Source organism: Peromyscus californicus, unplaced genomic scaffold (genome assembly GCF_007827085.1).
Source record: "Peromyscus californicus insignis strain IS unplaced genomic scaffold, ASM782708v3 Scaffold_9__1_contigs__length_137607984, whole genome shotgun sequence".
Lineage (NCBI taxonomy): Eukaryota > Metazoa > Chordata > Mammalia > Rodentia > Cricetidae > Peromyscus > Peromyscus californicus.
In genome coordinates, this window is record NW_026294617.1 from 74,703,601 (window position 1) to 74,730,671 (window position 27,071).

At 39.9% G+C, this 27,071-nt stretch overlaps 1 protein-coding gene across 1 annotated transcript in view; it reads left to right on the forward strand.

Annotated features, from left to right (window-relative positions):
* Rnf115 (ring finger protein 115) overlaps positions 1-27,071 on the forward strand; it is a 67,332-nt gene that overhangs the window by 22,503 nt on the left and 17,758 nt on the right. Inside the window, exons 2-3 of the mRNA XM_052732061.1 lie at positions 16,701-16,759; positions 20,579-20,639. Coding sequence (XP_052588021.1) covers positions 16,701-16,759; positions 20,579-20,639 — 120 coding nt within the window. The remainder of the gene's footprint in view (positions 1-16,700; positions 16,760-20,578; positions 20,640-27,071) is intronic.

The window sequence follows — 27,071 nt, forward strand, 5'->3', positions numbered from 1 at the left end:
TGCTTAACTGTTTTACCATATGATACTCAAAGAGAATGAGTGTAAGATATGACAAACTTAGTATTATGATCTCAGAACTTGGCTCTATCAGACTAGTCAGGAAATAGGCCTTTTGTTTTAGATATAAGAAAACAATTTAGAGTTGCTAATGTATACATAACACCACACTGATATACTGAACACTTAATACAAACTTGTATAAAGTTCAAGAATATGTAAGTTTCACAATGTGGCACTTGATATAATTAGATCCTGTCAAATGTCTTATATTTTGGTAACTGGTCTCTGAAAAGGAAAGGAATACACTCAAGTCATCCTGTCTCCTCTCTGGAGTCCAGTGCTGCGTGGCCTTCTTGTAACTGGGTAAACATTAAGGGTAAGCTGTGTGTAGGGAGCTGTTCCTGATTCAGATTATGAATGGTAAAAAGTATTTCTGCTTGTTTATAGTTTTAGATTAAATAGCTAGTGAACATCTGAAATAATTGAGTGTACCCAATACTAAGTACTTCTATTATTAACTTTTTAGTTGACATGTAAAATAATGGGTTTCATTGCATTGTACTATGTGTGTGTATACCCCTGTGCTATGTGTGGAAGCCAGGTGATTCTCTTTTACCGTATTTGTTTCAGTGATCAAACAGGTTTTTAGGCTTAGCAGCAAGTGCTTTTACCCCACGAGCCCTCTTGTTTGCCCAAGATAATGGTTTTCAATGTGAACTTTTATTTTTATTTTAAAATATTTACATTTCTTTGTTTTTTTGAGACAGGGTCTCATTGTGTAGTCCTGATTGGCCTGGAACTCTCAATGTAGACCAGGCTGGTCTCAAACTCACAGAAAGATCTGCCTGCCTCTGCCTCCTGAGTGTGGAGATTAAGGCATGTACCATAATGTCTGGATTATAATAGCTATTATTATTATTATTATTATTATTAGTGTGTGTATGTGTGTGTGTATGCACACATGCACATGTGTGCATGCCATGGTACATGTGTGGAGGTCAGAGGACAACCTATGGGGTGGGTTCTCTCTTTCTACCATGAGTTCTGAGGATCCAACTTAGGTTGTCATCTTGGCAGCAAGCACCTTTACCTACTCACTGAAGTGATTACTTATGTGGTTTTATTATTAAATAAAACTCAGGAGTCAGATGTCAGGGTAACAACCTGATTGATCAGAGAAGCAGTGGAGAAGCGACCAGGGCCCTTTTCTCTCTTTCCTCCATTCACAAGGGCCTGTGAATCTTTGTAAGCCCCTCCCTACTGCTTCCTGTGTCTCTCTATATGTCCTGGGTTCTCCGAAACCTCTATGGCTCATTCTGATCAGCTAGTACCTAGCTCCTCCCTCTGATTCAAGGTAAACTTTACTGGGTAGTCTTAGGAATGTTAGAGTGTGATCAGAATACCCCACAACACTCAGTCATCTTGATGGCCCAGAAGTTTTATATGTATCGTTGGACCTCATTCTTACTCCCTCCCCTGTCTCTCCTGTCCTGTGTCCTCTCCTACTTTGCTAATCTTTTTGTTTGTTTGTTTGTTTTTCATTTTTCAAGACAAGGTTTTTCTGTGTAGTCCTGGCTGTCCTGGAACTCGCTCTGTAGACCAGGCTGGCCTCGAACTCACAGATCTGCCTGCCTCTGCCGCCCTAGTGCTGGGATTAAAGGTGTGCACCACTGTCACCCCGCCCTTTGCTAGTCTTTTTTATCTCCCCCAATACTAATCCCCCTTTGCTTCTTTCCACATTTGTGTGAACATGTAGTTAAATTAGATCCTGCTTAGGAGAGAAAAGAAGATGTTTTGTCTTTTCACTCTTATCTTTCTTGCCCCTCTCCCTTTAGACCTCTACCTCCTCCATCATAGTCCTTCTGCTTTTGTGTGTGTGTGTGTGTATCAGTATAGATTTAAGTCTGCTATAAAATAGGAGATGAAATGTGATACTTGTCTTTCTGAGTCTAGCTTATTTCACTTTATCAAGATGATCTCTAATTCCATCCATTTTCCTGAAAATCACATGATTTCATCCTTTTTTATGGCTGAGTAAAATTTTGTTCTGCATTTTCTGTAGTCCTCCACCTGTTGGTGAACACAAGGCTGACTATAGCTTAGCTGTTGTGTAGAACACAGCGATAAACAGAGATGTACAAGTGTGCCGATTTAGATTCCTTTGAGTATATCTACCAGATTGGTAGAGCTGACTTACATGGTAGTGCTAGTTTTAGTGTTTTGAGGAAACTGCATGTTGATTTCCCACCAACACTATGTAAGGATTTTTTCTTTTTCCTCCTACAGTCTCTCTTACCAGCATTTGCTTCTTTCCAAATTGGAGTTGTTTCTCAGATTTCACTTTGTGGGGCCTGGGGATCAAACTCAGGCCTTTATGGTTCAGGACAAGCACCTTATCCACCCAACTGTCTTGCAGCCTCTGTTTTCTTGGTGCTAGCCTTTCTGATTAGGGTAAGATGGATTCACAGTGCAGTTTTGATATGGATTTCCATGAAGGCTAAAGATATTGACCATAGTTTTCTAACATTGGTCATTTTTATTTCTTTTTTTGAGAACTGGTATTCAGTTCAGTTATTGATTGAATAATTTGGTGTTTAATTTTTTTAGTTCTTTATAGAATCTAGATGTTAGTTCTGTCAGACACATAGTTGGCAAAGATTTTTTTCCTATTCCGTGGGCTGCATTCTCCTTTGGCGATCACTTCCTTTGCTGTGCAGTGTTGCTGGATGTCGGTTGTAGGTGCCACAGTAGAGAAGCTCATCACTAAGCCTTCATTTTCCGATGGGGCATCTAGCTCACTCCAGTTACTTTATTCAGTCATATACAAGGTTAATTGGGGCTGAGAAAGGTTCCAACTACCAAAGTTATCTTGCTCTTGTTGCCTATAAGAGCAGACAACCCACACAAACCTCAGTCCCTTAAGATCAAAAGTAAGAACTCCAGGTTTGCCAGGAGTGTCTTAGGACCACAGTCAGTGCAGCTGCAAGCTCTCACATAACACCAAGTGCAGATTCTCCAGAGAGACAACAGTTCTTCAAGGTTCAGATGGTCTCAAAACAATTTCTCAGCCTCTACTGATTGACCCAAACATAGCAAAGGCTTTACTGTAACATTTCGTTCACAAAGGCTTTACTATACATTTCACTTAAAGTCAGACATAAAGGCTTTACTTTACATATCACTACAGTGCAGAAGCTTTTAAATTTCATGTAACCTTATCTGTTTTTCTTTACTGGTGAAGACTTTTCCACAAAGTCCTTGCCTGTACCTCTGTGTCTTGGACTATTTTGCCTGTGTTCTTTTTTATCAGTTTTAGAATTTCAAATCTTACATTAAGATCTTTGATGCATTTTGACTTGAGTTTTATGTAGGGTAAGAAATGGGAATCTAGTTTCATTCATCTGCAGGTGCATATGTAGCTAGAGTTTTTCTCTCCTGGTCCCACCAAGTCCCGGCAGTCCCGTAGCCCACTTATAAAATAAACATACAGATGCTTATGTTATTTAAACTGCTCGGCCATTAGCTCAGGCCTACCATTGTCTAGCTCTTACTCTTATACTCAGCCAATTTCTGTTAATCTATATGTCGCCACGTGTTCTGTGGCTTTACCTGCTGCCTCTACATGATGCTCCCTGGACGACAGGCTGGTGGTCTCCTCCTCTCCACCTTCCTGTTCTCTCAATTCTCCTCTCTGTTAGTCCTGCCTATACTTCCTGTCTGGCTACTGGCCAATCAGTGTTTTATTTATCAATCAATCATCCACAGCATGCATATCTAGTGTTTCCAGCACCATTTGTTGAAAAGGTGTCTTTTCTCCATTGTATTATGTTTTTGACGCATTTTCCAAATATTAGGTGGAGTAACTATGGGGTTTATTTTGGGGCCCCTTATTATTCCATTGGTCTATGTATCTGTTTCTGTTCTAGTGCCATGGTATTTTGTTGTGATACCATTGGCATTGTTCTTTTTGCCTAGGATTTCTTTGGCAATTTAGGGTCTTTGTGCTTCCATATGAGTTTTAGGATTTTTTTCTAGTTATTTAAAAAATGTCATTGGAATTTTGATGAGGAAATGAATTGAATCTATAGGTCACTTTTAGTGATATAACTAATTTCATGATAGTCTGCCAATATGTGTGTGTGGGCTGTCTTTCCACCTTCTAGTGTCTTCTTTAATTTGTTCTGTGATTTAAGAGTTTTCATTGTACAGAACTTTCACTTTGTTGTTTAGACCTATTCCTAGTTATTTTTTGTTTTTTTTTTCTTCTTTTTTTCAGAGCTGAGGACTGAACCCAGGGCCTTGTGCTTGCTAGGCAAGCACTCTACCACTGAGCTAAATCCTCAACCCCCCTTGTTACTTTTTAAAAATATTTATTTATTTGTGGTTTTGTTTTTTATTTTATTATTTTTGAGACAAAGGCTCACTATGTAGCCTTAGCTGACTTGGAACTCATTTTGTAGCGCAGGCTGGTCTCAAACTCAAAGAGGTCTTCCTTCCTCTGCCTCCAGAGTGCTGGAATTAATGGTGCATGCCACCATGGCTGGCCTTATTTTATGTGTGAGTATTTCATCTGTATGTATGTGTGCGCACCATGTGCATGAAAGTATCCATAGAGGCCAGAAGGGGGCACTGGATTCTCTGGAATTGGAATTACAGACTGGGCTGATTGTGAGCCACCATGTGGGTGCTAGGAACTGAACCTGGGTCCTCATCTATAAGATTATCAAGTGATCTTAACAGCTGAGCCATCTCTTCAGCTCCCCTTCCCTAGTTATTTTTTTGAGAATGTCATGAGTAGCATTTTTTAAAAAGCAATCTCATTCTTGGCAAGTTCATTAGTGGAATATAGAAACACCACTTTTGTAAGTTTTATATCCCAATATTTGCCAAAAGTATCAGGTCTGAGAATTTTCTGGTGGATTCTTAGGGTCTTTTTGTCTTGCTGGATCATGTCCTCTTGCAAATAGGAATAATTTGAGTGTTTCTTTTTCTTTTTGAACCCATTTACTTCTTTCACTTGCCTTATTGCTCTAGTTAAGACTTGGAACACTATTTTGAGTAAGAATGAAGAGAGTGTGCCTGGTCTACAAAGTGAGTTCCAGGTCAGCAAGGGCTGTTACACAGAGAAACCCTGTCTCAAAAAACAACCAACCAACCAACAACAACAACTAAGAGTGGACAGTCTTGTCTATTCTGATTTCGGAGGAAATGCTTCAGCTGCCATCAATCTTTCACTAGTATAATGTTAGCTATGGGCTTGTTATGTATAGTCTTTATTATGTTGAGATAGGTTCTTTCTGTCCCTCGTTCCATCAGCAATTTTATTGTGAAGGAATGTTAAACTTTGTTAAAGATCTTATCTGCATCTAATTGAGATGATCATGGGATTTCTATCCTTAAGTCTATTTATGTGCTATATTACCCTTATTGACCTGTGTATGTTGAACCAACCTTGCATTTTTGGGAGGAAATCAACTAAGTCAAGGTGCATGATCTTCTTAAGGGGTTCTTTAGTTTAGTTTGCAAGAAATTTTGTTGAGAAATTTTGTATCTATGTGTAGCGTACTTTCTTGGACTGCCAGCTTCCAAGTCATGACATGGAGACTTATTATTAATGATGAATGCTTGGCCTTAGTTTAGGCTTGTATATCTTAAAGCTCTTAAAAGCACTAGCTCTTATATCTTAAAACTTATTTGAACCTGCTTCTCTTCATCTACGTTTTGCCTCGGGGCTTTTTACCTTTCTGTCATTCTGTATGTCTTACTTTCCTGTTTCTTTCTTGTCTGGCTGACTGGCGGCTGCCTATCTTTCTCCCTCAGTCTCTCTTCTATCTGCTAGCCCTGCCTATCCCTCCTCTGCCTAGCTTTTTATTAGACCAATCAGGGGCCTCAGGCAGGCAAGGTGAAACAGCAACATGTCTTTATATAGTTAAACAAATGTAGCATAAACAAAAGCAACACACCTTTAAATAATTAAACAGCATAAACAAATGCAGCACATCTTTACATAGTTAATTATTCTGCAACACAAACAAATGCAACAAATCTTTACATAGTTAAACAAATATTCTATTCTACAACATCTATCTATGTTCATCAAGGAAATTGGTCTGTAGTTTACTTTTTCTGTTGTGGTTCCCCCCTCCTTTTCTTTTCCTTTTTTTTTTGAGACAGGGTTTTTCTGTATAGCCCTGGCTATCATGGCCTCACTCTGAAGATCAGGCTGGTCTCAAACTCAGAGAGATCTGCCTGCCTCTGCCTCCTCAATGCTGGGGTTAAAGGCGTGCACCACCACCACTGCCTGGCTTTCTGCTGTGTTTTTGTCTGGTTTTAGTATCAAAGTAATATTAGCTTCATAGAATAGGTTTGGTAGTGATTCTTACTGTCCTGTTTTATGGAAAAGTTTTGGAAGCATTGGCCTTAGCTCTTCTTTAAAAGTTTAGTAGAGGAACTAGAGAGATGACTCAGTGGTTCAGAGCACATACTGCTCTTGAGGATGTCTGGAATTGGAGTCCTAGCACCCATGTCTGACAGGTCATCTCCTGTAATTCCAATTCCAAGAGATCTGACACCTTCTGGTACTCTGGGTCCTGCACTCACATGCATTTAAACATAATGCACTTACTTAATAAATAAGATAAATCTAAGAAAAAGAAAAGTGTGGTAGGATTTGTGCTTACTTTCACAACACATATATACAATTTAATGATACAGAGATTAGCATAGCCTGTGTAAGGATGACATTCGCTTTCTATTTTTGCTGTCTTGCTGAACCTCCCCATCATGATGGACTATCACCCTCTGAAACCATAGCCAAGACAAGCTCTTTCCTCCATAAAACAAGTAAGAAAAGTGGGGAATTTGGTGTGGATTGTCAGGTGGGGAGACTCTGTTACCACGTCAGTTTTGTTTCTTAATACACATTGGTGTGATATCTTAACTCATCTCATTTGGGAGGTCATGAATGCCTAAGAACTTACCCAGTTTATCTAGATTTCCAGTTTTTTTTTCTAAATTTGTGTTTTTAAAGTATTCATTTGTTGTTATCCTTTGGATTTCATTGGATCAAATTTCTTGTAATTCTCATTTTAATTTGTTAGTTGAGGTATTCTCTTTCAGTTAGCTTGACTGAGGGTTTGTCCATCTTGGTTTTTCCCCAGACACCCAACTCTTAACTTGATTCTATGTATTGTTCCTTTGCTCTCCATTTCATTAATTTCTTCCCTGGTCTTCGTTTTTTCTTTACAGCCACTAATTCGGAATTTGACTTGTTCTTTTTTTTTTTAAAGACCTTGAATTATATTGTTATTTATTTGAGATTTTTCTGATTTTTTAAAATATCGCCACCCCTAACTGTGAACTTTCCCTTATAACTGTTCTTACTGTGTCATCACGGTGTCTGGGAAGTTGTGCTTTCGTTTTTATTTTACTCTGGGAATTTTAAAATTTCTGAAGTACTTTCTTCAGTGACTCGCTGGTTTTTCAAAAATGTCTTGTTAAGTCTTGGATATTTGTTTAGTTCCTATGGTTTCTCTTATATTGATTTCTAGCTTTATTCCACTATGACATGATAAATTATTTCAAGAAGGGCATGGTGGCTCACACTCAGATCTCATCAGTTAGAGATGGAAGCAGGAAGATTGCTCTGAGTTCAAGCCAAACCTAGGTAACACATTATGTTTGAAGACAGACCAGGCTACAGCGTAAGAGCCTGTTCAAAATATTTATTTTCTTTTGTATTTGTTAAAAGTTGCTTTGTGTCTTAAACTGTGATCTATTCTAGTAAGGTTTCATGGGCTACTAAGAAGACCATGCATTTTGTATCCATTGGATGGAATGTTCTGTAGGTGTCTTAATTGATTTGACATATCTCTTTTAGGGCTATGGACAGTGCACTTTCAGAATCACCTTTAGTTTGGTGGAAACAACTGGGTTCCTGGTTCTTCCTTTTCTCAGTTGATAAGTTAGTTTTGATAAGCTTTTCTTTTATAGATTCAATGATAGAAATAACTCCTGGAATGTTTTTTTGATGAGATTTTATAGCCAGGCTGAAGATGTTGCTCAGGGAGTTAGTGCTTCTCTAGTCTGTATACGACTCTGATCCTCGTACTTGGAGCAGGGGAGGGAAAAAGGACAAAAAGATGACCATGTTGGGCCACTTACAGTGGAAACACTGGGGGTGGGGGTGCAGTGGAAAGATTGGATAGAAGAGTTGTGTATGAACGTGTGAGCAAGCACTGGGACGATTTCCACAGTGCCAGGCAGTTATCTTCGCTTTGCCGTCCACTCCTCACCAGCATATACTCTTTATCCTTACAGTTCACAGCTCTGTATGTGAAAATATCAGAATGGTCCCAATTAGATGGGGGTGTGGGAATTGGAGGTTTGCAATAAAAGCATAGAAGAGGAAGTTAGTGGATGACATAAGCTGTGATCTTCTTGGCATTGCCCAGAGAAGAGGAACCTGGGGGCCAAGACACCTGATTTTGAGGATGCAATATGTACTTATCCTGCACTATCCTAGTAGTATATTTGCTTTTTAACTTATTATTATTTTTTTAAATTATTTGAGACAGGCTCTTACTTTGTAGGCCAAAATATTCAATCCTCTTGTCTCTGCCTTCTGAGTGCAAGGATTATAGATATATGTTACCTTACTTACTTCAAAAATGTGTGTGTGGTGTATGTACTTCTTAGTATGGGTTTGTTCGTGTGTGTGTGTGTGTGTGTGTGTGTGTGTGTGTGTGTGTGTGTGTGTGTGTAGGCCCAAGGTTGATATTTGGTGTTTTATGCTATTGCTCTCCACTTTTAATTTTCTAAGATAGTGTGTTTGACTGAACCCGAAGCTTATGATTTGGCTAGGCTGCCAGCCAGTGAATTACAGGGGTCTACCTGTCTTTGCTTCCTCGGGGTGGCTGTTGCAGGTGGTGCCACACTTGACTTTGTGTGTGAGTTCTGAAGATCTAATCTTAGGTCCTGGTGCATGCCCAGCAGCCATTTTACCAATGGAGCCATCTTCCCAGCCTTCCAACACACCTGCTTCTCTGCTTGTCTTCATATTCCAACAGTCTGCTTGTTAAACAAGTATACTTTCATGGTACTAGAAAATTAGTAGAAAAGCTTGATTAGTGCTTGCAAATGCAAGGATTATTTGTTATTTCCAAGTGACAGGAAAAACAATATGGCACTTTTACATTTGGTTTGTACATATAGAGTATTTTGCTCATGTGAAGGAGCCTGGTTTTTTGTGTGAACCTAGTCTAGGATCATGAAAAGAAGGTGGTACACATATGTATTTTCACTCAGTTCTTGATATTTACATCAGTCTTCTCCCCCAACCTTGTTGTGAAATATGAAGTGATTTGAAGTGATCTTCAATCTGCCATAACTCTGAGCAATATTATATTTACTTTTTATATAAAACACTTTTCAAATAATATATTTTGATCATGTTTTTCCCCTCCCCCAACAACCAGATTTACCTACCTCCCTACCCACCCAACTTTGTGTCCTGTTCCCCACCCCTGTGTTTCTCTGTTTCCAAATCAAATCAAAACAAAAAATACCCTGCAAAAACTAAAAACAAACAAGCAAAAGACCAATAAGAAAAAAAAAATACTGAAAACAAAACAAAAAAGTCCACAAAAAACCACCAAAAACCAAACACACGAAAAAACCCAAGGAGTTTGTTTTGTGTTAGCACTCTATTCGTGGGCATGGGACCTATCCTGGAGTGTGGTTGATATACCCAGTGACAATCTGTTGGAGAAAGTTGATTTTCCCTTTACCAGCAGGTATCAACTGTAGAGAGTTTCTTGGTTAGGGGTAGGACCTTGTGTCCATTTCCTCCTCTCAGTGCTGGGACTCATCTGGCTTGGATCTCTGTTGTGCATGCTGCCACAGTTTCTATGAGTTCATATGTGTGTCAGTTCTGCTGTATCTGGAAGACACTGATTCCCTAGAGTTATCTGTCATCTCTGGCACCTAAAATCTTATCACTTCCTCTTCTACGCAGATCCTTGAGCCTTGAGATGGGGGTTGGGGGTGGAACATGGGGTTTGATGCAGATATCTCATTTAGGACTCAGTGTTATAAAGTCTCCCATTCTCTGCACATTGTTCAATTGTGGTTCTTTGTGTTAATTCCTATGTACTCCAAGAAGCTTCTCTGATGAGGGTTGAGTGAGGTACTGATCTGTGGGTAATAGCAGAATGTCATTAAGAATCATTTTATTGCTGTGTTCCCTTAGCAGAATAATAGTATTAGGTTTTCTCCTAGGCCTGTGACCTATCTAGTCTCGGGTTCTTGGCCACTTTAGCAGTGTCATGTATGGGTTCTATCTTCTGAAATGGGCCTGAAATAAAACAAAACAAAACCAAACAAAAAACCGTGCTTGGTTACTCCATGACATTTGTGCCGCTGCTGTAGGAGCGTATCTTGCAGGCAGGCCACTGTTGTAGACCTTAGGGTTTATATTTATAGCTGGGTGATACTGATGATTACCTTTCTCCTTTGGTATTGTACAGAGTACCTTCCGGCACCATGAATGCTGGTCTGTATGGGTGAAGCTTCTAGTTAAGCACTAGTTCTTCTTCTCTGTGTTGACAACATAAGTATTGTCTTCAGCAACAGGGTCTTCATCGTTCTTCAATAGGCCTCTATCATGTCATGGAGAGCAACCGATAGCCTTGGGAATAGCTGTGATATGGGGAGGTTCCAGGGGACCCCTTTGACCAATTACTCTGAACATTATTTTGGAAGTTTAGTGTGAATGCAGGCAGATGACCCTTGAAGATCTTCATCCCTTTCCACCCCAGCTCACTATTCCTTTCGCCATATCCTAGAACTTGTAATTCTCCCTAATAGTGTTAACTTTGAAATATTAGGCTTTAATTGTCATACACTTCTACTTTGCCTCTTTTCTGACCATATAAGATTCAGGTATTTTGTCTTTTTGTACTTGTAAGGTATGTGGCTTGTAATTTCTCAAACATTTCCTCAGCAAATGTGTGTTGAACACTTGTTTGCCTTGGGTATTTTAGTGATAAACAAAACTGGTAAGGACCCTGCCATTAGGGAACAATTTGTTGAGTGGAGAAAGTGGAGAAAGACATTAACAAACTAAGTTATAGTTTTCCTTATTAAGAATTTTAGAAAAGAAACTCACTAAAGAGTAAGTGTATAAATTTGAAAGACGTTATAAGATAGTTCTGTTATTAAAAAAGTTAGGATAGAAAGTGAATCAGGTACATTTTGGACTTACCAAAATAGGATAGATAATGGAATTATTTTCTCTGAATTTGTCAAATGCAAATGGACTGGACATTGTTTAGGTATTTATTGCTTGTATATGTGGTATATAGTTATTGTACTTTTGGATATAGTTTTTGTTATATTAGTTATAACTTTTTTCCTTTTTTCTTTTTATTAAAATGGAAAGGGGGAAATATGGTGATATTTTATTTGTACTGAAATGTGATTTTATTTGTATGTTAATAAATAAAGTTGCCTGGGGGCCAGAGCTAATAGCAAGCCATAGCAGAAGCCGGGCAGTGGTGGCGCACACCTTTAATCCAGATCACATGACAGGCAGATCTCTGTGTGTTCAAGGATACAGCCAGCATGGAGACACACGCCTTTAATCTCAATACCAAACATAGAGACCTAGAGGTCTGTAAAGACAGGCAGTGACGAGGAGGTCATGTGGTTGGGTTTACAACCAATAAGAAGGCAGAACAGAAAGTCAATAAAAAGACACATACACAGGAAGTAGGTCTCTTTCTGAGGGGAAGGATGGCAGCGGTTTTAAGTCTCAGCTCTTAGCTACTGCTCTGACCTCTTGGGCTTTTAACTCTGCATTTGGCTCTGTGTTTCTTATTTAATAAGACTGTTACATCTACAGTAACTCCAGTTCCAGGGGATCTGACACCCTCACATAGACAGATAGACATTCAGGCAAAACACCTATGTACATAAAATAAACGTAAACAGATCTTTTTAAAAAAGTACAAAAGGAGCCAGGCAGTGGTGGCGCACACCTTTAATCCCAGCACTCAGGAGGCAGAACCAGGCGGATCTCTGTGAGTTCGAGGCCAGCCTGGGCTACCAAGTGAGTCCCAGGAAAGGCGCAAAGGTACACAGAGAAACCCTGTCTTGAAAAACCAAAAAAAAAAAAAAAAGTACAAAAGGTAAGGAAGGTAGTAAAGTCCAAGTTAAGAAACAGACCAGCACTGTGACCTCTCAAACTTGGCTGTGTGTACTGTGGTAGGTGTCAGAGACAGAAGTACCAGCAGATGCAAGAACTTTGTATTATTTTGAACCTTAGCTACAAACAGAGAATGAAATATAAGAGATGATAGAATAGCAGTTGGCCAAAGAATACCAGTATGACACACAAAGGCTTCTTAGCTACAGAATACTCAGGCCTCCACTCTAACTATTACCAGAGATGCATGATCAACACATGTATAAATCTTTCAACGGGAACAACTAGATCTGGAAAACCCCACCATAGTGTGTCTAGATCTGGAACACCATTATTGGACTGGTTTCATTGTACCCCAGCCTGAAACAATCAGGCCTTGAAAAGCCATCCCATAATTGGAGAGTTGGGTTGAATTCTTTTTAAGATTGATTTTCTTTCTTCCTTTCTCTCTCTCTCTCTCTCTCTCTCTCTCTCTCTCTCTCTCTCCCTTTTTTCTTTCTTTCTTTCTTTCTTTTTTTTTTTTTTGAGACAGGTTTTCTCTGTGTGGCCCTGGTTGTCCTGGATCTTGCTCTGTAGACCAGGCTGACCTCAAACTCAGAGATCTGCCTGCCTCTGCCTCTGAAGTGCTGGGATTAAAGGTGTGCTCTATCACACCTGACTTGTCTAAAATTAACCCAATTTATATTCATGTAAATTTGTTTTTTATGTGGGAGAAAGGAGGGGAATCACTGTCCCTGGGAGGGTGTAGCTTAAAAGAAGAGATTCAGAATTTATATGACCTTCAATCAATTTTACTTTTCCGATAGTTCATAGTATACCTGTTATGAATGTGTGTCATCCTCGGTGTGAATAATGGAGGGAAACTGTGGAGAGCTCCTGATCCACGGGATAGTTCATGGTACTTTGAAGTTTTCCATAGTCGCCTCCCTGTGGTGTGACCCATCCTGAAAGTCTACCTTCCTTCTGTTCCTCTCTAACTCCAGACCTGCTGTTTCTTTCTTTCATAATTTGTTTTTGACAGAATCTCACTATGTAGCTCCAGCTGGAACTTGCTGTATAGACCAGGGTGGCTTCCAACTCACAGAGACCTACCTGCTTCTGCCTGCCTCCCTGGTGTTGGGATTAAAGGTGTACACCACCATGCCTGGCTCCCAAGTGCTCTTATCTAACCCACAGTCCTACCTACATAATTTCCTTCTTCATTGAACAGATTAATATCTTAGAACTCTGTTTTAGAAATACCTTCCCTGGGTCTTCTAGGCAAAATCTAGAATTTGTTTCTTTGTCCAGTGTTTATTTGTTAAGGCATTTATTTTACAATATTACTGTTTCTTGATTTAATTGGCTCTTCATCAAATTAATATCGATGTGAGGAATTGCTCAGGAACTTTTAAGAAAACATGTGGATATTCCAAATGTTACTATTCCAAATAGTTACTATTCCATTTTTGTTTGAGATAGTTACAGCTTTATCAACAGCAGATTGACTAACTTTAGTTTTCAGAAAGTGGATGGAACCAGAAACTAGTTGAACATGTCTTTCTCAGGTATATTTGAACAGATGAAGCACACTTAGAAAACTGTGATAGAGCAGTCTTGGAGGTGTATTCTTTCTTCCCCCAAACTGTGATATTATTTAAAGAGAGATTTATTATTGAAGGATACAGAAACTAATTAGTGGTGCTGTTGCAGTTATTTAAATTCCTTTAAGAAACATTATTATTATTGTGTTGGGGGCATATGTGTGGCGGTCCGAGCTCCTCTGTGGAATCGGCTCTCCCCTTTCTTTCGTGTGGTTTCTAGAATGGCATGGAGGGTGGCCTAGCTTGTGTGGTGGTATGGTTTGGAGAATGACTCCCACAGACTCACAGGTTTGGATGCTTGGTCTCCAGCTGGTGCTGTCTGGGAGGATTGGGCGATGAGGCTTTGTTGGAGGAAGCAGGTCACCACTGGCAGGCTTTGAAGTTTCAAAAGACAGAAATTCTGAGTTAGTTTCTCTGCCTCCTGTTTGTGGGTCAAGATGTGAGCTCTCAGCTGTTCCTGGTGCCATGCCTTTGCTCCACCATCCTGGACTCTACCCATGAAACCATCAGCACAGTTTAACACTTTTTTTATAAGTTGCCTTGGTCATGGTGTTTTGTCACAGCAATAGAAAACTAAGACACATGGCAAGCGCCTTTACCTGCAGAGCCGTCTCACTGTCCTTAGTTATTTGAATTCTTATTCCAGAAAAGAGCTGAGAATATTACATTTTTTTTTAAATTTTTCGAGATAGGGTTTCTCTGTATAGTTTTGTGCCTTTCCTGGAACTCGCTTTGTAGATCAGGCTGGCCTTGAACTCACAGAGATCCACCTGCCTCTGCTTCCCGGCCGAGAATATTACATTTTACTTGGAACCATTGCTAATCAGAAGATAGATTAGAAAATCTGAGAGTTGTGGCTCATGTATTTAATCTTAGCACTTGAAAGACTGAAAAATGAGGAGCTCTGTGAGTTTGAGACCAGCCTGGTCTTCATGGGGAGTTCCAGGCCAGCCAGGGCTACATAGTGAGACTCTGTCTCAAAAAACAAACACACAAACCAAAAGATTAGAAATGTTAAAGCCTCATTTAATTTCCTAGGCTATAAATTGATTTATGCTGTGACCCAGTTTATCTCTTAGATGTACATAGTACAAAATAGTGGTTTCTATAGTCATCAATACTAGTATTTTGTTATTTTGTTTGGTTTTTGTTTTCCAAGACAGGGTTTCTCTATGTAACAGCTCTGGCTGTTCCGGAACTCGCATTTAGACCAGGCTGGCCTCGAACTCACAGAGATCCAATTGTCTCTGCCTCCCGAGTGCTGGGAATAAAGGTGTGTGCTACCACTGCCTAGCTAATACTAGTATTTTTTTACTACCTTGATACAAGCATTGGAGCTGCTGTTTTTTATTGGCTTTGAAGAGAAAATTAGATGATTAATTTTTCCTAATTAAAGAAATAATTAACTGCCTTAGTTAGGGTTACTATTGCTGTGATGAAACATCAGACCATCAACTTGGGGAGGAAAGGATTTATTGTGCTAATGCTTCCACATGGCTGTCCATGATCAAAGGAAGTAAGGACCGGAACTCAAACAGGGCAGGAACCTGGCTTCAGGAGCTGATGCAGAGGCCATGGAGGAGTGCTGCTTACTGGCTTGCTCCTCATGGCTTGCTCAGCCTGCTTTCTTAAGAACCCAGGACCACCAGCCCAGGGGTGGCACCACCCACAATAGCTGGACCTCCCTATCAATCACTAAGAAAATGCCTCCATAGGCTTGCCCACAGCCCAATCCCATGGAGGCATTTTCTCAGTTGAACCTCCTCTCTGATGACTCTAGCTTGTGTCAAGTTGTCATAAAACTAACCAGGACACCAACCATCCAGTTTTTGCCATTTCCCTCTTAAACATCAAGCCAAAGACATTAAAAAAGAAATAACCCCAAACCATCCCAAATAAAAAATGAAGACAGAACAACCAAAGAAACAAATCTTTAACACTCTCCCTATTCTCTCATTGAGAACCACCTAGGTAGCTGTGAAACTATTTTGTAACTATCTTAGGAAATCCTTTATTTCCAGGGTTTATTAGGAAACAGCCTGGAAATTAGTAAATACATACATTTCAAAGCCAGCTTTAAATGTATTTTTGTTTGTTTGTTTGTTTTTGAGACATATCTTGCTCTGTAGATCAGACTGGCCTCGAACTCACAGAGATCCACCTGGCTCTGCCTCCTGAGAGCTGGGATTAAAGGTGTGCACCACCACCGCCTGGCATTAAAGATTTATGCATTTTTTTAAATTTTATGTGCATGCATGTCTGTGTGAGGGTGCCAGACCCCCTGGAACTGGAGCTGCAGACAGTTGTGAGCTGTCATGTGGGTGCTGGGAATTGAACCCAGGTCCTCTGGAAGAGCAGACAGTGCTCTTAACCACTGAGCTGTCTCTCTAGCCCCTGTATTTTTGTTTTTAGTGGGGCCGGACAGATGACAGCTCAGCTGTTAAGAGCACACATTGCTCTTGCAGGGCCTGGGTTCCGTTTCTAGCAACCACATTGATCATCAGTAACTTCAGTACCAGGGGATCCCTTCTGACCTCCACAGGCACCAGACATGTACTTGGTACACAAACATACATGCAAGCCAAACACCCATAGACATAAAATAAGTAAATACATCTAAAAATGTTGAAATTTTTTATTACATTTTTGTTTGTTTATTTATTGTGTGTGTGGGTGTGTGCATGAAATGGCGCAAGTATGGAGGTAGAAGGGCAGTTTGCAGGAAGTCTCTTCTTCCTGCTGTGTGGGACCTGTGGATCCAACAGATCATCAGGCTTGGCAGCAAAGCTCCTCTGCTGAGTCATCTTGCCAGTCCGATCTTCAGCCTTTGTACTTCATGATATTCGAAAGCGACATGCTTGGGTTTCTAATGAAATGAAAAACTTTTATTTACTTATTCTTTTCTTTTATAGGAATATATATGTCCCAGATGTGAATCAGGCTTTATTGAGGAAGTGACAGATGATTCCAGGTATTGTATAATCTTATGAGTAAACCAAACATTCTAGTATCAAAGCTGTTTGCTCTTAGTGTTGACTGAGTGGATTGGAAGGAATCTGTTTTGTAACTACCCTCTGCTGGAGTAGAGACTATGTGAGTGTGAGTGTGCACATGCACACGAGGACAGAGGGCAGGAGTGGGAAAGGGAAGACAATCTGGAGAGCCCTGTGATGATTTGATTTTTTCCACTGCTCCTGATTGTGTCACACCTGGAAAACATCTGTACCCATATCAAAACAAATCCACTAAGTTTTCCTTTATTTCTTTGGGAGTCCTCTTGAACTATTCATTAATTTTTAATGACTACTTTGTTGCCTGAAGTTAAATTGCTGTTACACATATTTGGTGGGCTGTGGAGCGACTTCTGATAAGGACTCTAACGGGGCAAACAGTGTATTCCAGGCAGGGAAACTGAGTTGTTTCTCAGCCTTGAGGAGCCATAGGTCCTTGTTCAGATGAAGAGTAGCGTTGTCAAACTTTGCCATCTTGCTGCTGTAATATTAATATTTGGGTTTGTTCTCTTGGCTTTGGTAAATGTATAATATTGATAAAAAGAGGGGATGTTTTCTTTAAGTGATAATATATTTCATGATTTCTATGAATAAATCATGTAATAACTTAATTCTAGCATTTGACCAATTAACAAAATACCAACTGCTTAAAAAAAATTTGTAATCTGAAGTCTTTTAATTTTGGAGTGACTTTGGAGATTTATGTCAGTTCATAATTCCTTTACATTGCTGTTGGCAGAATATAAAGTTGAAGGTCTCTTCCACAACCAGAAAAAAACCGGCACATTTAAAAGTATGTACTGTTAGTTTTACTGCACTAATGGTTGATGAGTATACATGTAAATGAGTTGGAGCTTCTGGGGCATTGTGTGGCATGGGATCTAGTTTGGTACAAACACTTGAATGTTGATGTAACGGTTTTGGTTTTAAATAACAATGCCAGCGTTATGCCTGTAAGATTAGCATGAGAGCAAAATTAGCAGTGTGTGGATGGCATGTTAACTTTGGACTTTTTTCTTATTTGTGTTGTTATAATTGCACCAAATATGTATTTAAGACACTTCTGCTCTGCATGTGTTGAATAAAGAGTATACTGGTTGTAGGAGAGTAACTTATGGGTGTTCTCCTAAGTTTTAAAATAGTAATTCTGATTTCTTTAGACATAGAGAACTTTTATACAAAGTACAGTTATACCTGAGTATAATGACTAGCTGCAGGCTGAATACTTTTCTAGCAGGGAATGATGAATTCTGTGGATTCTATTTTCACTCAATTCTTGTATTTGTGCCTGTATAAATCAAAGATTGTACTGTATAGATGCTATTGGTGGTGACTATTCAAATGTCAATATTTTGGGTTTTGAATGAAGTCAATGTTTTTAATGAGGGAAGAAATCTTATTCTTAGAGTCTTTCGGGCAATGAATTATTATTCTCTTCTATAAAATTTGTAAGTATTTGCTGGCTTTAGTACTTAGCAATTACAGTGATTAGTAGTAGATGGTAAAAATTTATTGGAGCTGAGCCTGATGCTGTAAACTTGAAATTCTAGTTACTCAGGAGGCTGAGGCAGGAGGATCAGAGGATCATAACGCTTGCCTGGGCTATAGAGTTCACAGGCCAGCCTGAGCAACTTAGACCTGGTCTCTAAAGAAAAAGTAAAAAGATGATAGAGCTCAGTGGCAGGAGTGTTGGCCTCTCCCGTTCGAGGCCCTGAGTTCAACCCCGGTACCAAAAAACCAAATCACTACAAGGCAGTCTTTGCATGTAAACATAAGACTTGAGCCCCATCTGCCGCCACACATAGAGGACAGCTTGTAAATTTTCTTAAATTTTGTAAAACTTATTAGAATATTGTTGTTTTTATTATCCCTTCTCTATGCTTAGTTCTTTTGCTCTTAAAGTGCAGAAGAATTTTAAAGAAAGGAAATGTTGCAGGAGTCTCAGGGAAGCAGAATTCTAATAGATAACAATTGAATTTCTGAAATCAGGCAGTAAATTACGGCAGGAAAGAGGCCAGGCATGGTGGCACACTCTTGTAATTCCAGCATTTGGCAGGCTGAAGCAGGCAGGATCATGAGTTTGAGACTAGTCTGGGCTACATAGTGAGTTCAGGGCCAGTGTGAACTATGTAGTCAGGCTGTGTCTCATAGAGAAATAACTCACACCACCACCACCACCACCACCGTCGCCGCCACCACCACCACTACCACCGCCACATCCACCACCACCACCACCACCACTAATCACACAACTCTGGAAAGATGAATCTTGGAAGCCTGTTAAGTTTGGGCAATGAAATATCTATGCAGCCATGCACTATGGAATCTGGTAGTTCAATTATTATTTAGTACAGATATTACAAGTGTCTTGTTGCACAATTGCAGTGATTTTTTTCAAAGCATTTTTAACTTCTGACACAAACACAGTTATCAACTGGTTTCTCATCAGAGTAAGGCTTGAGAATGAGTACAAAAAGGATAATAATTGCTTTTGGTTTAGACTAACTAGGATATGTTTGTCTTCCCAGTGAGCTCAGCACAGTGCCTGGACTGGTATTGGAATTCTGAAAATTAAAGTAGTTTGTAGTAGTTCAAAGGTTTATGATTAGAATGTACGCTTGTATTTGTTGCCCGAAGAGCTCTCTAGCAGTTTTTGTGATTCAATCCACCCTCCTTTCTCAAAAGTGTTAGCCAGTTCCTTCTCTGCAAATTTCATAGGGGCAGTGGGATTTAATTTCTTCCTATTCTTTTGGGTCCTTGGAAAGAGGTATTTTATCACTTAGACATGTGCTATTAGTTCAACAACTTTGATTTTAGAATTTTAGGTATAGGGTATGCCATCACAAGGTTTTCAAAGGTGAGGAGTGCCTTTACTATATGACATCTGACAAATATAAATGCATATATATGAGATATTAATAATGAAATACAGTTTTTGACCTTTCAATTTATATTTATGAAAAGAGGAAAGGGTTGAAATGGTTGAGCCAAATCCGAGCTATTTATAACATAACAGAATGTAGAACCAGAGTCAGAGGGATGTGGAGGAGTCATATTTGGTTGGTGAGTTCAGAGGCAATTAATAGAGGATGTAGCCTTGAAGGGTGGGTAGGGTAATCTGAGAATAAGATAACCTATTCAAAGAAGAACTGGCTGTCCTGGAACTCTCTCTGTAGCCCAGGCTGGCCTCAAACTCACAGAGATCCGCCTGCCTCTGCCTCCTGAGTGCTGGGATTAAAGTTGTGCGCCACCACCACCTGGCTCAAACAAGAAATTGGTATTGAACTCTTCTAATCTACTAATCTACCAGGCCCTTTAGATTACGTGTTTAGTAATTCCAGAAGATACTAACCTCAGTTGTCTTGATCATCTGTCTGGTTCAATGGTTACATAGTGAAACATTTGTTTTCTTAGACTTTTTGAGGATACATATTTACTTTTTTTCCCTTGCTAGGCTAACTTTGAATTGTGTTACTGACTGTGAGTCTTTCTGTGGATGGCCTTTTTCCCTAAATTTCCCAGACTTACATCCATTTGATGTAACTTTTAATTCATTTGAAAACCACTTGGTTTTGTTGTTTATGACACTTTTCTTTCGCCTGTTACTGTTTTATTTGTTAAGATATTCTTACAGACACAATGTCTTTGGCAGGTGTCCTGTAGGAATGAGTTGCTTTTCCTTATTGAGCTTTGTTCTCATTTTGCCGTTCTATATTTAGCTTCTGGGAAGGGAGCTCATTCCTGGGAATAGAATCACCACCGTTGCCTTTTCTCTTTAGTTTTTTAGGTGGTGGTGGCAGCAGCCGGATAGACAATAGCACATCAACACATTTTGCAGAGGTAAGTTTTCCTTTGACTGTAGAGCTTGCTTAGGAAGTGAGTGGGGATTAAAGTGATGACAGATAGTCACCTAGTGCAGCACCGTGTCAAAGATAAACTGAGTGTAAGAAAATGTGGTCGGGGATAGTAGCCCCTGGAAGATCTGTGTCCTCGGTAGCTAGGGGTTTAGCATGTTTCTTCTGAGGAGAAAGTCATAGCCTGTAAGCTCTCCTCCTCCAAACTTGGTTGTGTTTTCTTTTTCTGCTGCTGCTTGGTGTATATGAATAAGAAGCATGTGCTGGGGTGAATTGTTAACCAACATTGTGCAATACTAGTTTTCAGAATTTACCTTTTGTTAACATAGTAGTATGATCTTTCAGATTCTAAGATGGGACCTTTAGTTCATTAGTTAACTTCTGTTTCTTTGTATAATGTGAAATCCATATGTTGAATCAATCCCTCCGTCCTTCTGTCCCTCTGCCCCTCCCTCCCTCTCTTCCTCTCTCTCTGTCTCTGTCTCTCTGTCTCTGTGTGTCTGTCTCTCTCTCTCCCTCTCTCTCTCTCTCTGAGACAGGTTTCACTGTATGGTCCAGGCAGGCCTCATACTCACTTTGTTGCATTGGCTGGCCTTGAACCCATAATCCTCCTGCCTCAGCATCCCAGGTACTAGGATTTATAGGCATATGGCATCATGCCCAGTTAGAAAAACAAAATTCTGAACTATTATTTGAAAATAGAGCCCTAGGGTATTAGTTTATGTCTTTGAATATCATACTTTGTTTTTTTCTTTCTTTCTTTCTTTTTTTTTTTTTTTTTACATGTTTTTCATTGATCTCTTTCTTTTGAGAAAGGGTTTCATAAGGTTTCACTATATTGCCTAGGCTTGTCTTGAACTCATGAGTTGAACTGATCCTCCTGCCTTAGCCTTTGGAGAAGCTGGAACTATAGACATGTGCCATTATACTTAGCTCTTAAACTGTTTTTAAGGATGTAGTTCAGTGGTGTTCACTCCATGCTTTTAGTCCTTTAGAGACTATGGGAAAACCCAGTCACTGATAGCAAACACTTCTACTTTTTTCTTTTTCTTGTGTACCTCTCTGTTGACGTGCAGCTTGCTAGGCATGGAAGCTGATAAATAACCAAACAATTTTTAACGTTAAATCCCATAATGAGAATTATGGGATTAAAAAATGTCTGTCTGTCTATCTATCTATCTATCTATCTATCTATCTATCTATCTATCTATCTGTCTATCTATTATTCATGTATGCGTGCATGCCAGAAGAGGGCACCAGATCTCGTATCTCATTATAGGTGGTTGTGAGCCACCATGTAGTTGCTGGGAATTGAATTCAGGACCTCTGTAAGAGCAGCCAGTGCTCTTAACCACTGAGCCATCTCTCCAGCCCTGATTTTTTTGTTTTTATTTACATATTCTTTTTGTTTCAGAAATATAGTCTTTCCAAGTATAACTGAAGTGCCAGGAGACCTAGCCAAATATTTTGATATCTGTGTGCAAATTGAAGATTTATTGGTAGTGTTTTTGAAGAGCAATAGTTAATAAGCCCATAAATCACTGAACCTTTCTCGTTTTGAGAATTATTTTAAGACTTGTATGTGTCTTCATCTCCTTTTGATGATGTTATAGTCAAGAATTGTGTTAAGGATGTTTCCTTTTGTTTATGGCCTATGGTATCTAGTTCTGAGTTTTTTAGTAGACTCTTAACTGCTTTAAGACAAGTTGCTGTGAGTGTGACTCCAGACAGGTCATGTAATTGACTGCTCATTGGTATTTTCTTGTTGATAGATTGAGAATCATTTAAAGTATACCCTGCATGAGGCTGGCAGCCTTCTTGATTTCAGCATTTCCCAGACTGTACTATTCTTGGAAACACAGTCAATTTGATTGTGCATATGTAGAAGAAACTTCACTTGATTTTAAGTGTTTATTCTCTTTTAGGAAATGGAAATAGGTGGATCTGTCAGTTTTGTGTGTATGATTCATGAGGAGGAGACGCATTGAGTAAGAGGGAAAATTAATACATGCGGTCAGCATTCTAACTTCAGTGTTGCTATATCTGACACTGTGGCGGGGGCCACCCTTCAGGTGTTAATGTTGCAGAAGTGATGGTTATGAATTCATGTTCCTTAGTTAGCAGTGATATGCAAGGTTTGTAGCAATCATGCCCAGTCTTCCCTCTGTAGAATTCTTTTGTCACTATGCCTTAATCTTTAATTTTATCCGCCCTCCCTTCTCAAGACAATGTCTCACTATGTAACCCTGGCTGTCCTGGAACTCACTGTGTAGACCAGGCTGGTCTCTAATTTCCAGAGATCCACCTGCCTCTGTCTGCTGAGTGCTGGGGTTAATTTCTTCCTTTTAAAGTGATGTTTTGCATTTTATAGTTGGAAAAATGTCTTTATAATATTATAGAAATTCCCAGGGATTTTGAAAAATTAGGTGAGAACTGTTTTTGTATGTAGCACTTCTGTTAGAAGTAGGGGCAGGAAGCAAATGTCTGGTTGCCCTGCCTGCACAGCATTACAGTGTAGCTGGAGAGCAAGTTTAAAGACATGAAGTGGGTGAGAAGACACGATACAGAGAGTGTACCAAGCCTCCTGCAGGGGCGTATGTAGAAAGCACAGCCAAAGGACGATCTTTTAGTCTCCAGGAAGGATCATGTGCATGTGACTAAGAACACAGACTCTAGAACCACGTTACTTAAGTCCAGATCCTGGGTGTGCAACCTACTGACTGTGTAACTCTTACAGTCTTTCTGTGCCTGTCTGTATACTTGGGAAAATATGGAGGAAATGGAAACATATACCTCATAGGGATGTTGTAAGGACTAAGTAAATAAACACATGCTAGATATGTAAACCCCAATGTCTGTCATAGGTCAGGGCTGTTAGATTAGAGCCATGAGTGCACTTCGTGGAGAAGGATTAAATGAAAAAAATCTGTCTCAAAATAGAATTCTTAGCTATGTGTTTTTATGCCCATATCCCTGGAGATAAAAATTTTTAGAAATAAAGTTATCTACAGCAACAACACTTACTTTCAATGTTCTAATTGGTTATTTTGCCAAAGGCTTATGCTTGATTTCACTGTGTTTTTCTTTAGTAAGTTGATTAGACAATTAAGAATTTTTTTTACAATTAGCTGTATTTCTAAATATATATTTTTCTCTTTTTTAAAAATTTATTTTTGTTTCATGTGCATTGGTGTTTTGTCTGCATGTATGTCTGTGTGAGGGTGTCAGATCCCTTGGAACTGGAGTTACAGACAGTTGTAAGTGGCTATGTGGGTGCTGGGAATTGATCCTGGGTCCTCTGGAAGAGAAGCCAGTGCTCTTAACTGCTGAGCCATGTCTCTAGCCTCCCTAAATAGATATATTAGAAAAGCTTAGTCCAAGAAAATTTCCCAAATACTTAATATTAGTTTATTTTCCCTTCAGTTGAAGCTGGAATGGGGAGGGTAGCTGGGTGGGAAGAAGGCGGGAGGGGCTTACCAGTTACACAACAGTGGTGCTCTGAGTGATATGTGAGGGCTCTGGAGGGTGAGTCTAAGATGTCGCACAAGTTTGGAGAGTGAGAGGACACTGCTGTTCTGAGGTTGCTGATGATAACCAGATAAGTGAGCAGAACAGTCTTGTCGTCGTCCCCCGCCCTCCCCTTGAAGACCCACTGATGACTTGAAAGTCTCTGACTAATACCTGGTGACAGTGAGGTCACTGATCAGGACAGGTCACTTCAGTGCAAGAAGGCCTTTGGAGCCAGAGGTGTAAGGCTTAGGGTCAGGCCCTGCTTCAGTCTCCAAAAGCACACACACACACACACACACACACACACACACACACACACACACTGTCTCTTTTTCACAGAGAGAGGGAAGAGAAAGGGGAGGGAGAGGGAGAAGGGAGAGAATGTCAGAGACTCACAGAGAGTCAGTTGATTGTGGCTGCTGCCACAGATGGGCTGAAAGTAAGATAAACGAGCTTGCAGGTGTGCACAAGAGGATAGGGCGCCCCGAGCAGTTTAGTAAAATTGGTTCTGTTACATAGACGCATACAGTGGCAGTGAACAAAGGTGTAAAGTATTAAGAATATCTCCATTTGCCAGGGTGGTGGTGGTTATGGTGGTGGTGGTGGTGGTGGTGGTGGTGGTAAAGGTCCACACCTTTAATCTCAGCACTTGCCTTTAAGGCAGGCAAATTGCTGAGAAAAACCAAACCAACCAACCAACCAACCAAAAACCAAAAAAGAATATCTCTATTTGCATTATTTCTGGATTCCTTCTTGATATATTTCTTTTCATATTTTGTCCTGAGACATAAGCACTGAAAGATACAACAACATTAAGTAGGTTAGTTTTTTTTTTTTTTTTTTTTTTTTTTTAAAACAGCTCTTACTGTGTGGCCCTTGCTGTCTTGGAACTATGTAAATAGACTAGGTTGGCTTTGAACTCATAGAGATCTGCCTGCTTCTGTCTCTGCTTCCTTAGTGCTGGGGTTAAAGGTATGAGCTACCATGCCCAGCCTAAGAAAGTTTTCTAAAAATTAATTATCTCTCATATTCTCATTATTTTATTCTTGCGTAAATTTTTCTTTGGCATAATACTTTCCATTTCCATTTCTCCTATGCATGCCTCATAACTTTCCAGTTGTAATCATCGAGTTTACTCCTCTGTGCAGCCCTCACTGTCCTGGAACTCACTCTGTAGACCAGGCTGACCTCAAACACACCGAGATCCTCCTGCCTCTGTCTCCCGAGTGCTGGGATTAAAGGTGTGTGCCACCACCGCCTACTGAGTTTAGTCATTTTGCTTTTCACAATTTAATTAGGCTTGTGCTGTCTGTCTTGTGTTCCTAGTCATATATTTTTTTATCATATATTATCTATATATTTTATGACTTCATCTTCTTTTTGTGCTCACAGTGTTTATTAAACCATTGCCTTGTGTTGGATATGTCTGGTTATATGTGATGGTTGATTATGGAATTACACTATTCTCTTGCCCTTCTGAGTCTAGAACATACTGAGAGATAAAACATAGCAACCAGACAGGTGGAAATAATTTTGAGGGGCTGGAGAGGTGCCTAAGTGCTCTTCCAGAAAACCAGGGTTCAATTCCCAGTACCTACAGGGTGCCTGACAATGGTCTGAACTCCAGTTCCAAGGGGATTTGGTGTCCTCTTCTGGATTCCTTGGGCAGTGCACCCATGTGGTGCACAGCCATAAATACAGGCAAAACACCATACACTTAAAATTAATTCTCAATTAAAAATTAATTTTTCTTGAACTGAATTGAACAGCACAGTTGAATTGTGATCAGGTTGATATCCTAAGTTTATACATGATGATCCATCTGAGAGTTAGGCTGTAGAGCAGGTACACATGCTCAGAACCACTTTCATTTTTTTCCCCTTCATTTATGCAGCTTCCTAATACAATAACTCCATCCACTGGAGAAATATAATTGGTAGCAATTAGATACTTGCTACACACCAACCAGATCATCTTTCCTGTGTAGTGAAGAGGAATAAGGAATGAGTGGAGAGCTCGAAAGTGGAAATGAGAAGTCAGATTCTTCTCTTTTAACTTTTGGGTTTGATAGTTTATATTTGTAGTCAGCAGGGCACGGAATAGTATCAGGTATTTGAGAGAAGATCAATAATATGTGAGACTTTCATCAGCACCTTCCACTATATCAGTTCATGCTCTAGGTGTGCTTGGGACCTATGGTAGGCATCTTACCTTTTGCCTGCATAAAGCACTGAGTTGATCAAGAAATAAAGGCCAGTTGGTGGTGCATGCCTTTAATCCCAGCACTTGGGAAGTAGAGGCAGATGGATCTCTGTGAGTTTGAGGCCAGCCTGGTTTACAGAGCAAGTTCCAGGACAGCCAGAGAAACCCTGTCTCAAAAAACCAATATACATATTATGTACATTAGATTGAACTGAACAAAATTGTTGCTATCCATTTGTTTTGATCTGAGACAGTTTTAAAGGATTAGACACTTGCTGCTCTCCTAGAGGACCTGAGTTTCATTTCCAGCACCCATACTGGGTGACTCAGGACCATCTGTAACTCCAGCCCCAGTGGGATCTGACTCTTCTGGCCTCCATGTGCAGATACACTTATGTGTACATACCCATCCTTAGCCCATACACATATGTATGTGGTGATATTGTGTTCCCCAAAATATTGTGCACTCTAATAAACTTATCTGGGGTCAGAGAACAAAACAGCCACTAGACAGACATAGAGGCCAGAAAATGGTGGCACTCAACACCTTTAATCCTAGCCTTCTGGAGGCAGAGATCTCTGTGAGTTTAAAGCCACACTGGAAACAGCCAGGCATGGTGACTCACGCCTTTAATCCCAGGAAGTGATGGCAGAAAGCAGAAAGGTATATAAGGCGTGAGGACCAGGAACTAGAGCTAGTTAAGCT